General features: G+C 57.4%; 1 protein-coding gene across 2 annotated transcripts; it reads right to left on the reverse strand.

The window, feature by feature from the left end:
* Positions 1 to 3,753: 3,753 nt before the first annotated feature.
* On the reverse strand, positions 3,754 to 12,668 carry SLC35E4 (solute carrier family 35 member E4). Of its 2 annotated transcripts, none has more exons than XM_069497423.1 (2): positions 9,877 to 12,668; positions 3,754 to 3,784 (listed from the first exon to the last, which is right to left on the reverse strand). In XM_069497423.1, exons 1-2 carry the CDS (start codon positions 10,497 to 10,499, stop codon positions 3,754 to 3,756), a joined length of 654 nt encoding a protein of 217 aa, XP_069353524.1. In that variant the 5' UTR covers positions 10,500 to 12,668. The 2 variants fall into 2 exon arrangements, with proteins under 2 accessions (XP_069353524.1, XP_069353523.1); XM_069497422.1 differs by lacking the exon at positions 3,754 to 3,784 and adding an exon at positions 4,572 to 5,509 and having other exon boundaries at positions 9,881 to 12,668.
* Between the last annotated feature and the right edge of the window lie 478 nt (positions 12,669 to 13,146).

Here is a 13,146-nt window from a genome sequence, read left to right on the forward strand (position 1 = left end):
AGCCCCAGTCAAGCTTTCAGCTGACTGCAGCTGGGGCCAATATCTTGATTAGAACAACTTCATAAGAAACTCTAAGCCGGAACCACACCCACTAAGCCACTCCCAAATTCCTGATCTATTGAAACCGAGATCATACATATTTGTTATTTTAAGCCACAGTGTTGGCCCGGGCGCAGTGGTTCACACCTGTAATCCCAGCACTCTGGGAGGCCAAGCCGGGAGGATTGCTTGAGCTCAGGAGTTCGAGACCAGCCTGAGCAAGAGTGAGACGCCGTCTATACAAAAAATACAAAAATTAGCCAGGCATCATGGAATGCACCTGTAGTCCGTGCTACTCGGGAGGCTGAGGCAGAAGAATCACTTGAGCCCAGGAGTTTGAAGTTGCAGTGAGCTATGATGATGCCACTGCACTCTACCCAGGGTGACAGAGAAGAAAAAAAAAAAAGGAAATTGGACCTCCCTCCTCACTCCCCCTTAAATAAGAAAAAATAACAACAACAAAAAAAAAAGCCACAATGTTTTAGGATAAACTGTTACCCCAAATCAATATGACTGATGCCCACTCTGTCCCCAGCACTGTTCCCACTGTCATCTACTCACCTGGACAACAACAACAGGTCTTCTCTGGTCTCCCTGTCTCCTATGCCTCTCCAATTTTTTCCTCCATGTAGTGTTAATGGAAAAAAAAAAAAAAAAGCCAAACTCTGTAAAATAATTTTAAAGAGATTTATTCTGAGCCAAATATGAGGACCATGACGTGGAGCCACGCCCAGGAAGCCTTGAGCAAGTGGACTAGCTGTGGCTGGGTTAACAGTTTGGTTTTATACATTTCAGGGAGACAGGGGTTACAGGTAAAGTCATAAATCAATACGTGGGAGGCATACATTGGTTTGGCCTGAAAAGGTGGGCCATCTCCAAGGGGGTGGCGCTTACAGGTTATAGGTGGGTTTAAAGATTCTTTGACTTGTAATTGGTTAAAGACACGAAGCTTTGGAATGTTTTAAGGAGCCCTGTTAATCAGAGATAAGCCACCAGACATATATTTGTTGTTAAATTGAGGACCTGCAGGTGTGTCTTGAATACCCTTAGGCCTGTTAATGGGTTACAAAGGATGTCCCCAAGAAGGGAGGTGGGCACGATGAGGCATGTCTGACCTCCCTCCTCCCGGCAGGCAATTTAGTTTTAGGATATTCCTTTGGCCACGAGGGGGTCTATTCAGTCAGCCAGTTGGGGGAGCCTTAAAATTTTATTTTAGTTCACAGTAGGATCTAGACTAAACTGAAGGTCCATTTGTCAAGAAATGTTTATTGAAGATCATGGCTCTTTCCAGCTCAAAACCTTCCATGGCTTTCCATGAAGTGGTGCTCAGTTAAGTATTTTGTGCTATTTCCAGGAAGTGTTTGCAACTGAGCAGGAACAGGGCAGTGATGGAGGAGCTGACATCCTGAGCTGATTTGAGGGCAGAGTAGGGAGCAAGAAAAGTCCTTGTTTGCCCTGGCTCCCTGGAATGACAATCCAAAGGCCACCAGGAGAGGGCGGGAGGGGCAGCCTGGCAGTTGGGGCTGAGACAAGGCTTTGTTCTGGAGTCCACAATGGCAGGATGCCCAGCACAGAGCCAGCTTCCCCGGCTTCCAGCAGGACCATGCCCTGGGTGTAAAGCTGGTAGCAGGCACCCCTCCCCTCCCCAGTGAAAAAAAGAAGAAGCCCACGAGACCTGCAGAAAACAATGCCTGCAAGGCATAGCTAAATTAAAGAATAGCCACACCTGGATGGATTACCCTGCTAAGGGTCTCGGTTCCTGGAATCCATACAGACCAGCAGCCCCTCCTAGTTCTCAATGCCCACCCTAAAACTGTAACGGAACCGGAAAAACCCCCATACCCCAGCTCTAAAACATATATAAGCCCACACAAAATTTCTGGGCGGCGCGACTTCTCAGGCCCCTCTCTTGGGACCCGTTACCCTCACCCGGGAGAGCTCAAATAAAGCCTCGTTGCTTACCCCTTTCTACTCTGCTCGTCTTTCTTTCGCTGGCGCCGACCATCCAAAAACCTTACACTGGGGACTCTCAGCATGCAGTGGAAGGCTGAGGCAAGGTGGAGGAGACAGCAGGAAGCCTCAGGGAGGAACTGGAAGCACCTGTGATGAGAGTCCATTTGCTAACATTGATTGAGGACCTGCTATGTTTCAGGTGCTGTTTCTAAGCAATCCCCACGCCTTGGCCAATTACAGCTTCCTGCAGCGGGGTTGGGGGTTCGGGTCAACTGCTACCCCCACTTAATCCACAGAGGCACAGGAGGGGAAGGCCCTTGCCCAAGCTCACACAGCTTGGACATGCCAGAGCCAGGATTTGAACCCAGATCTGCCTCCAGAGCTCCTGTTCTTGACTTGTATTTTCTCCCACCTACTCCATGCCAGACTCTGGGCCAGGGCTGGGGAGACCACAGCGAGCCCTCCTGGAGCCCAGCACGGTGGAAAAGAAAGACAGTAATCTAGCTCTGAGGGTGGGAGGTGACCAGGGCCCTGCCTGGAGAGGTGCAGGGAGCTGGGGTGACCTTTAGCTGGAGCTTGGAACCTAGCTTGGCAAGGCATGGGGCAGGCATGGGGGAGGGGAGAGCTTCCCAAGGAAGGTAACACCTGTTGTCCCAAAGAAAGGCTTCCCAGCAGGGAGGGACTGGGTGCAGAGACTGGGGCTGAGGGAGGTAAAGAGACTTACCTCAGGCAACAGAGCTGAGAGGCAGAGCCTGGAGGGATCATGACCTTTCAATGGGACACTCACTGAGCCCTCCCTTCTAGCTATCACTGTGGTCCCCATTCCCAAAGACACTGTCAGGCCAGGCCAGACCAGCCTGAGGTCACGCTGTGAGTAGGAGGAGCCAGGATTCAAACCCAGGCTTCCTGACTCCCAGTCCAGTGCTCTCTTTGCCCACTGCTGGAATGAGGGAGAAGAAGGGCTTTGGCTATGGCCTTGGGAAATCACCTCAATGCCCGATGGTCCTGAATCTGGTGACACACCAGCTCTTAGATCAAGCACAGCTCCAATAACCCCCCCACCCTGGCCCCACAACCACCAGGCACAGGCTTTGATCTGCACTCATTAGCCTAGCATCCCACGAGGCCCAGGAGCCCGGGGGACGGTGGTGCAGGAGGCTCCTACTATGGCAGTGGGCCCCCTCGGATGGAGAAGGGTCCTGAGTCACCGAGGAGGCTCTGCCTAACCAAAGCCATCTAACCCTCTGTCTTGCCTGGCAAAACCTGAGTTTGGAGGTACCCAAGCTGCACAGGGACTGGGCTGGGCTAGTGGCATCTCTGACTCATAGGAAGAATAGGTGGCGGGTGACTCAGCCCAGGCCCACTTCCCCTCCTGCAAGGCCAGCCTGGGTGGAGCCTGGGGCCGGGAAACCCTGTGCCTGTCCTCCGAAGCCCTCCCTTCCCACCACCCCGTCCAGCCTTGGGCTGACCCTTCACGCAGCCCTGCCTAGCAGTGGCCAGCACAGTGGTCCTTTGTGAATTCTGGGTACGTGAAGGAATGAATGATTCCTCCCTGAATCCCAGTCTCCCTAGACCCAGACCCAGCCTGGTCTAGTGCCCCATCCTCACACAAAGGGGACATTTTCCAGATGGATCTGGAGTCTCAGAGAGGGTGGGTGACTAGCCCAAGAAAGGGACAGAACCAACTGGCACCATCACCTCCTTCCTCACTCCTGGCCCTGCCCACCAGGCTCCTCATTCGAATCCTCTCCACGGGGATCATCAACCCATTTTGCAGACCTGGAAGGTGAGGCTCAGGCTCAGGGGAGGCTCACAGTGAGGGGGGCGAGCAGGATTAGTCCCAGGTCTCCCCACTCCAGGCTGGGTCCTTAGGATTGTTAACAAGTGGTCTCGAAGGAGGTAATTGGACGGAGGGAGTTAAGTGTATAGACCCTCAGAGAGGTAACATGACAAAGCCAAGGGCGGCCAGCCAATCAGGAGGCTCTGGGCTAGCCCTAGGGGTTGGACTCCTCTGTCCGTTTCCCTGCATGGGAGCCCTGCTCCCCGTCAGGAGAGGTGCATGTTTGGGTTTTCTCCCTCAGGCAAGCGTTTAGTCGTCAGAAGAGGGGAGGATGTGTAGGAAGAGGGTACCAACATTGCAAAGGCTCCGCTGTGTGGGCCTGGCATCCTAGGGACCTGAAGGAAGTCACTGAGGCTGGAAGGCAGAGCCCAGAGTGAAGAGAAGGGAGAGCTGGGCAAGGCCACAGGGCCAGGTCCTGAGAGACTTGTAATCTAGGGAAGGAAGTTCTGACTTCGTCCCATGAGCAGCAAGGAGCCACAGACTGTGTGTGTTTTAGAAAGATCCCTCTGCGAGAAGGGGGCCGCATGGAAGATGGAGTAGAGGGGCCAGGGCACAGCAGAGGGATTTGAGGGAACAGGGCTGGGTTGGGGGCCCGGACAGGCCGCGGTGGGTAAGGGAGGATGGCCTGGTTTCTGCATGGGTGGCCCACCGCTCTCCCTATATTCCCTTGTCTGTGCCCCCAAGGAATGACACAGGTGTACAAGCAAAAATAGTTTATTTGAGGACGGATGACCCAAAATTGGGGGACCCAGGGGTGAGGCCACAGCAGCTGCCTGGAGTTGGCACAGACCACCCCAACTCCCTAGGGGAGCCCAGCAGCAAAGAAACCTTTCTCTGGGCCCCCTAGCTGCCTCCCCCTCCTGGAGGAAGGATTGTGCAACCGCCAAGAATCATCATCATCGTCATTATAACACGTTGAGGTTTTCAAAGTTTGCCCAGCAATTTTCAGCGTAGTAGCTGATACTGATCCTAATAATTACTCCAACAAGCACGGTGACTGTGCCAGGCTCGGACCCACCATCCAGTGGTGAGCAGGGTCTGTGATGGGGGTGAGGCGGGCAGGGACAGGAGGTAGGTCTCTCTGGGAGTCCCTGTTCCAGCCTCCAAGGCAGCCCTTCCAGAAGGTGCCTCTCCCTCCCCACGGCCCCCAGCAGCTGCCTGTTCTCCACCCTTCCCGTGGCCACTGGCTGAGGTTAGATTCAGTCTGGGGCTGTCCTACGTGGCCCCTGAGCTCCTCCAGGTCTCAAAGCCCCTTGCCAGCTTGGTCCCTCCGCCACAGCCCCCGGCGGGCAGCCCAGGAGGCCACAAAGTCGCAGTTGTGGTAAAGGAACATTCCTGAAAGAGTCAGTGCGATGCCCACGTAGCTAAGGGCACTGAGGCAGCTGCCAAACAAGAGCCGGGACAGGACGAGGTTGCCCACGACGGTGAGGTTGCCCAGGACGTGGACGGTGAGGGCAGAGGTGAGGGCCAGCAGGGAGAAGCTGGCCAGGTTGTAGAGCACAGACAGGAGGCAGCTGAGCACGATGCAGGCCCAGAGGCGAGAGTCGGCAGGAGTGGGCGGCGGGGCCACACCAGCCTCCAGCACCAGGGCCGCGCCCGCCAGCAGGCAGAAACTGGGCAGCGAGGTGGCGTACAGCAGGGTCACCGCGTCCAGCCTCTCCTCCTGCAGCAGGGCACCTGCAACCAGGACAGCGGCCATCAGCACCCAGGGGGAGACAACCGCCACTCAGCCAACCCAGCGTGGCCTCCATGGCCAGTCCTCCAAGAAGCCTACCCCAACCCCTCGGCCAGGGTTAGTGGCTCCCGCTCTGAAACGTGACAGTCAAGCATCAGAGTCAAACCGCCTAAGTTTGTGACCTGTGTCCGCTTCTGACTAGCTGTGACCTGGTCTTTCAACAAGAGACACTTAACCTCTGTAAGCTTCGGTTTCCTCACCTAGAAAGTCGGATAATCGTAAAGCCTCACACATGGAGCTGTTGTCAAGATTTTAAAAGAGAACATACCCTTATAAGGCAAATTCTCGGTAAATGTAAAACTAAATAAGTAAGTCTCTTACTACAAGCCATCTCCCACGGGCTGAAACAATCATGGGCTCGGGAGATCCAAACGATCAATAAGCACAAAAAGTGCCTCCAAAAAAGAAAAATTCTTCAGGTGCTACCCCAGCCCTGGAGGAAACAGTCCTAGGTTCTTAAACCAGCTGTGAAGACCCTGCACCCAGTGGCCCTGACCACCTTTTGTGGCCTCAGCCCTTATCGTACCCACCAGAACCCCACACTGCAGTTCCAGCCCCCAGAGCAGGCAGGGGCCAGCAGAGGGTCCCAGCTCCGCCACTTACTAGCTATGTGGCCTTTACGTTAAAAGGAGGAGAAGAAGAGGAAGAGTTTTAAAATAATAAGTTGTTTGAGTCAAAATGGTGAGTCCATTCATTGCTTCATTCGTTTATGACCATAGGAATGACAAGGAAACAAGAAGGTCATTGTGGGCTCTTGGCTAACACTCACTGTTTATAACTGATCATCAGCATTTTTTTTGCTACCAACATTGGGACACAAGGAGATGAGTCCAAGACTAAGAGGAAACCTTTTACCTTTGCAAGAAAGGGGGACCCCGCTTGAACGCGAGCCTGTGTGTGCCTGTGCGAACACATGCTGCCACCCAGCCAATTCACAAAGGAAGTAGTGATCACAGTCACACACAGCCCAGGTGACGGACAATATTTGCACAAGGGCAACGATGGCGTGGGACCCACTCCAAGTTTTCGTGGAGAGAGATGAGTAATCAACACAGGCCCACTCCCAGGGCTCTCTGAATCTCTGCATTTTCTGACACACACTTTCCAAAGAGATGCTTACTCATAGGCTACGCTTAGAATAGGACATTTTACTTCTCTCTCGATTTCATTCTGATGTTTGGCTTTGTTCTCTAGGCAACAGTCCCTCCAGCTCAAGCGCTTCTAGAAATGAACAGATAATAAGAATACCTCCTGCTTGCTGGCTCCAAATTTAGCACCGTTACGAGCTGCTTGTGGCCTGCATGTGGAAGGTCCCGTTCCGGGAAGGTGTTGGGGTTTCAGGTGAACTTCCCCTTTGGCGAATTTCACCCTCTGCAAGGCAGCCAGGCAGGAAGGTTCTAGCCTCCCCATCCGTCCCCTGGCTTGTTGTGCATGCCACCCAGCCCTTCACCTCCCTTCCCTGCAGCCCAAGGAAAGGGCATTGATCCACCATCAGAGGTGACTTACCCCTTCTTGGGGCTCCCAAAATGTCAACCTGTCCTCTCGCCTCCTCAGCGCCCGCTGCCCTGCCAATCCTCACCCCCTTCCATCAGAATCAACCTTCTGCCACAGGCAGAAGCAGCTGAGCCTTCTGTAAACCCTGTCCATTCTACTGCCTCACTAGCTGTGTGACATTAGGCAAGCCACCCTCTCTCCTTGCCTCAGTCTCCTTGTGTGCAGTATGGGGGGGGGCAACAACACCCCTCTCACAGGGGCATGTGAAGTGCTGATCACAGAGCCTGATGCCCAGTGGTAGCTGCTCACCCGGCAGCTGGCATGACCCTCACACTCTACTCCTGCTGGCTGACACCCCGTGCCCCAGCACAGCCTGTTTCTCATCCCCACAACACCCTTTCCTGTTCCGTCAGTATGAAGGGCCGGGCACAGTGTGGGCACCTGGGGAGGCCTCCGCAAGTGCTCGCTGTCACGATGGCATCACTGTTACCATCATCGCTGCACACCTCGTCCCCTAAGCAGCCTTCTCAGTGCTCCCCAGGAAGAAGCAACTGGCCCACCACACCTGTAACTCCCTTGGCTCTAGAACTTCTCCCCTCCCATTATGGTCCCCCCAGTCAGCCTGAGCACTCAGAGGCCAGGATCAGAGCCAGGCTCCTCTGTGACACAAGTGGGGCCAGCTGAGAATGGGCTCAGCAAGCTGGCGCCCGCTTCCCACCTTTCTGTGGGCAGGAGGGTGGCACTGCCCCCCTCCCCTGCAACTAGCCCAGGTAGAAGGGGAGCTGCCGGCCCTGCCCACAGCTGCCTGGACTTTCCTCTTCCTGGACTCTTGTCTTCTGCTCCCACAGACGCCGCTCTCAGGAAAGGAGCCCGTGTCTGCCATTCACACTCTAGTCTGTATCTGGCCCTGGTGCCTCTCCCGGAGCCCCTGGCGGGAGAAACCTCCTCTTGTTCAAAACCCATCTCAGCCCCTGGCTCCAGTCTGTTCCTCTCTGTCTCTGCATCTCTGCTAGTGGGGCCTCCAGCCCCCTAAGCACCCTCCTTAGCACCCTGAGCCATGGAGCCTAAGCAGCCCATCAATCTGGCTGTCTGAGCTGTCAATAAATACATCATTTAAGGAGTACTGCTCTGTGCAAGGCCCCTGGGCGAGGTGTTGGGGACACAAACTTGCCCCAGTGTGTTACCTGTGGGAAGCAGACAGATGACCACATGGCATGAGACAGGGCCTCCAGAGCCACAATGGGGGAAGCAGAGAGGGCTGTGGGAGCCCAGAGCAAACACCCAACCTGCCTGGCAGTCAGGGAGTTGAGGCTTGGGAGGGAAGGAGGGAGCTGGCAGAAGCCAAGAAGTGGCCAGGTGCCAGGCACATGCCACTCTTTGCCCATGTGCAGGAGGCCTGGCCAGCCATAGCCTCTCCTGCAGGCCGGGCTGCCTGGGGCCCAGTGTGAAGAGTGCTGGCCTCAGGAGGGGCACTGTGGGCCTCAACGCTGGGACCTTCACAGCCTCATGGCCCTGCCCAGGAGGGCCCCACAGGGTCAGGTTTCCCAGTACCGACTCATGCCCAGAGCTCATGCCCCAGCTCAGTCCCCAGCTCTCATGTAACCTGCAGGCAAAAATAGACCTGGGCTTTGGCCCTGCCCCATGGCCTGGGAGAACGGGGACAGGGCTTCTGGGTCCCAGCTCTGAAGATTCCAGGGCAGGGCCGGTCTCTGACTTCAACCTTCCCTGGCTACCGGCTGCCCCCAACCCCAGCCCAGCACCCCCGGAGCTCCCCTTCCTTCTCCCAGGCCTGCATCACGGAATCAGAGCTAGAGAGGAGAGCAAGAAGCCCCCTGGACGCCATCAACTCTGAACCTCCTCCACTGAACAGATGGGGAGACTGAGGCCCAGATAAGATCAGACATGCCCAAGGTCAACCAGCAAGTATGAGCAAGGTTATGGTTGGAACGCAGATCTCCTCACCCTGAGTGGGCGCCCCGGCCTCCCTCAAGCCTTCCTTGGTTTAAGGCAGAGAGAGGGCGGGGGCTGTGACTCAGATGCCCCTCAGTAGGACAGGCAGAAAGCCAGCCTCCACCCTCAGGCAGAATGATCTATAGCAAGGTCTAGGCCTAGAGCCTTGGCCTTTCCCTGCCCAGAGCCCCACTGCCCCCTTTCATCAGAGCCAGTGTCTAAGTCACACACACCAGGCTTTGAGTCCTTAGGAGCCATGTGACCGTGTGCAAATCATGAAACTCTCTGGGTCTCAGTCCCATCATCTGTAAAATGGGGATGAAGGTGGTGGTTGCCATGGCAACTCAAGATGAACACTCAGCACACTGTAGCTCCCAGTAAAGATCAGCTTGTCCCAGACTTAGCCGAAGCCCTTGTCTTCCAAATCCCAGCTCAAGGCCTGGCTCTCCCTCTTTTGCTCTCCGCATCACTTGGACAGCAGGGAGTCTGATTGGTTCAAATCTTGCCTCTGCTGCTCTCTGGCCACATGGGTCAGGGCAAGCCCCTGCATCTATCAGATGGGGACACTATAGTACCTACCTTGATCAGGGGCAGTAGGGGGATCTGAGGGACAAAGGGCTTGACAAAGCATGGGACACAGATCACTGGCAACTGCTATCAAGTACTGACTGGGCCTCCAGAGCCTCAGTTGGGCCCTGAACTCACTGAGCTGTTGGCCTTCATTAAGCCTCAGTTTCTGCGTCCTCCAAAGCCAGGTGGCAGTTTCCTCATCTGCAAAATGGGATAACAGCCATACCCCCTCACAGGGCCATCAAGGCCACACACCTGCCCCGACCCCCACCTCTTGAGCCAGTGACCCAGGCACTCACTCTGCTGAACGGACTTGAGGCCTCGGAGGCAGGTGGCTGCCAGCAGGAAGCCACAGCCGGTGGGAGGTGCCCGGAACTCTCCGGCCAGGCTGCAGGCAGCCCCCAGGCAGAGGGGGCCCATGGCAGCCATCTGTAGCGGGTGGTGGCGACGGCCAAGCAGCAGTGCCGACAGGGCCAGCGTGAACAGTGGTGTAGTGGTGGTGACAAGCTGTGCTAGGTCCAGGGGCACAGCACTCAGGCCCACGTTGCCACAGGCCATTGAGGTACCAAAGGTGAGGCTGAGCAGCAGCACTCGGCGGTGAGTGCCACCTGGCATGGGTCGCTGTGCTCCCCAGTGGCATGCCAGCGCTGCCGCCAACATGTGCAGTGCTGACAGCAGCAGGGGCCGCCCAAAGCTGTGCACAGTGAAGATCCACTTGTTGAGGCTTGACATGCTGGCTCCTGCCAGCAGCCACACCAGTGCTGCCACGGCCACCCGGGCTCGGCCAGGCTGCCCAAGGGTCTGGGGGCTTCCAGGAGGCCACTCAGGGGGCCTAGCCACCCGAGCACCACCAGCTGCGGACGCTGCTTCAACCGAGGTCATCCTGCCATCATGGTGCTCCGGCGGGCAGTGGCACATCCGCACCAGTGGGATTGGGGCAGAAGGCGGGCTGCCCAGTGACCAGCTCTGGGCTCCGTCAGATCCTGGTTCCTCAGATCCTGTCCCCAGTCTCAGACAGGTGAGAGCACCGCTTACTTGTGCCAGCCGAGGTCTGGGAGCTGAGATGACTGTGTCGGCTCAGATAGGGCAGAGCCAAGGTCGTGGCTGCTGGGATGCCAGGCTCTCCGATGCTCAAGCCCGGCCTAATAAGCTCCGGGCACCTCTGCCCCGTGCCAGGTGAAGTCTCCACTCTCCTCCGCGCCTAGTGCCCACGCTATGCTGTTAGATGGAATCCTCCTTCGCTTTTTCTCTTCGGTCCCCAGGCCGTTAGGGTGGGGATCCAGACCCTGGGAACTCCTGCGTGCTCAGGCAGTGACCAGGCCTAGCAGGGGCGGTCAGGGCTCCGCGCCCGGGGGAGCCCGAGGGGTTGCGGCTCGCTGCTTCCGCCAGTGCCCGGGCAATGAGGGTGACGCGCCGGCTCGCGCTCCAGCCGGTGCCAGGCGGCGAGCTCGGCTCGGCTCGGCTCCAGCAGGGCCGGTGCTTCAGCTCCGGCTCCCGGAGGCTCTGGCTGCGGCTCTAGCTGCGGCTGCGGCGCCAGCAGGGAATCCCGCCAGGCTCCAGCCCAGGCCCGGCCCGGCGGGCGCGGCCCCGCCTCCGCCGCCACCGCCCGCGCCCCACCCGGAAAGTTGGGCTGCGCCCCCGGCACCGTCCCGGCCAGGCCCCGCCCCCGAGCCGGGTGGGATGTCTCGCCCCGCCCCCATGCGGCCGCTCACTGCTCCTGCCCATCAGCCTGGCATTCCCGCATTAGCTCCGCCCTCGGCCTGCGCGTCTGCCCATTAGAGCCCCCCCAGCTGGAGTGGTCAGCCTGTTTGTCCCCACCACCGGGGAGATCAGGCCCCTCCCTGTCCAGAGCCAAGAAGGGCCCCCCATGGGGACCAACACACAGTGCCGGAGACCCTGGGGTATCCCTCACGGCCACCCAAGCTAGCTTCAAGGAACTGAGCAGGGGCATTGAACAGGGGCCCAGGCCCACAGCTCGCCATCCCAGGACAGGTCTCAGGCCCACCTGGTCTCTGGCCACAGTGATCTCATAGGACCTCGGCACCGGCAGAGGACGACCATGGGGCCCCTTAAGGCCCCTCCATCGCCCCTCCCTAGCCCCAGCATCCCCAGCCACCTCCCAGCCCAGGGCGGCGACCTCTCTGGGCCGGCAGAGAGAAGCTGAATCACCAGGGCTACCCACAGCTGTGGAAGCAGGGGACCGCCAGCCAGCATCCATCCCTAGCCAGCAGCCCCTGTCCCGTCCCCTGGGCGCCCACAGCTGACTCACAGCTGGACTTCCTGGGCTCCACCCCCTGCCGCCAGCCCTGGTAGGCCAGAGCCCTAGGATGGAAGACAGAGCAGCTGTCACTGAGCCCTTGCCCCTATCTGGGTCTCGGTTTTCCCACCCAAACGATAGTCGCTCTCTGAGTTCAGGCTTGGGTAAATAGCTCCTCCCAGAGCAGGACAGGCCGACCCAGATTCCAGGCAGGGCCCTGGCCTTTCAGTTCTGGAATCCAGGTGTGCAAGGACCAAGGCCCAGCCAGGTGCCCAGTGTGGGCCGTGATCCTCTTTCCTGTCATCGAGCCTCCTTCCCCTGCAGAAGCTCCTGCCCACTGGGATACGCCTACCCCTCTCCTGGAGTCTGACCAGCAAGTCCTTCATGACAGCAACCTGTCTGGTGGAACAAGACCTCAAACAGGGACCGCTTAGACAGGCCCGCGGCGCCCTCTGGTGGCCATGCCGCCAAATGGCTACAAGTGCCGCGCAACTCATTTCAGTCCCTGGACATGGTTAAAGACCCCAGCTTCACAGAACTGCTGAATGAGACGCTCTCTGTCAAGCGTGGGCCCAGCAATTGTCACATTTGCCTCTGGTGATTCTGACACCTGCTGGAGCCTGCAAATCACTGCTGAATAGCCCAAACTGCAGGGCAGGGGGTGCCGATCGGGGGATTTCCCGGCCGATGACCAAAACCTGGGCACATTTAGACAGGTTTCTCCAGGAAGGGTGGTGGGAGAGGAAGTGAGCCCGCCAAGGAGGCAGCTCCCCCTCCGTTTCCTGAGAAACTAGGAATCTGGGCTGCCTAGGGGTTATATTCTTTGGAGGAGTTTGTCAGTTTTCCAACAAGTTTTCTTCAATATGAAAACAACAATAATTCTTAAAAACAAAAACACCCTTGACCCTTCTCAGAGCTCAGCTGACGGGGATTGAAAATCTGTCTACACTTCCTCCAAGACCACCAGGAAACGGCTCCCACCTGCCTGGCTGGTGAGGGGTGGCGATGTGGGACAGGGATTAACCTAGCGAGGCCTGGGAAGGCGTTGGTGGGGTGGACGGGACTGCACAGACGGGCCAGGGCACAGGAAGACACAACACCGCCGGCTGCCAGGACGAACGGCTTCATCCCTTCCACTCCTCACAGTTCCTCCTGGAGGCAGGGGCGGGATTATCCCACTCACAGACAGCTCTGGGCAGGGAAGGAAGCAGGGTGCCCAGGGGTGTGCAGCTTGAGTGCTGGTGGGAGGTTTGGACCAGGTCTGTGTGGCTCTAGAGTGTCGGCTTTTAACCTGCCTCGACCGGCAGG

This window comes from Eulemur rufifrons, chromosome 21 (genome assembly GCF_041146395.1).
Source record: "Eulemur rufifrons isolate Redbay chromosome 21, OSU_ERuf_1, whole genome shotgun sequence".
NCBI lineage: Eukaryota > Metazoa > Chordata > Mammalia > Primates > Lemuridae > Eulemur > Eulemur rufifrons.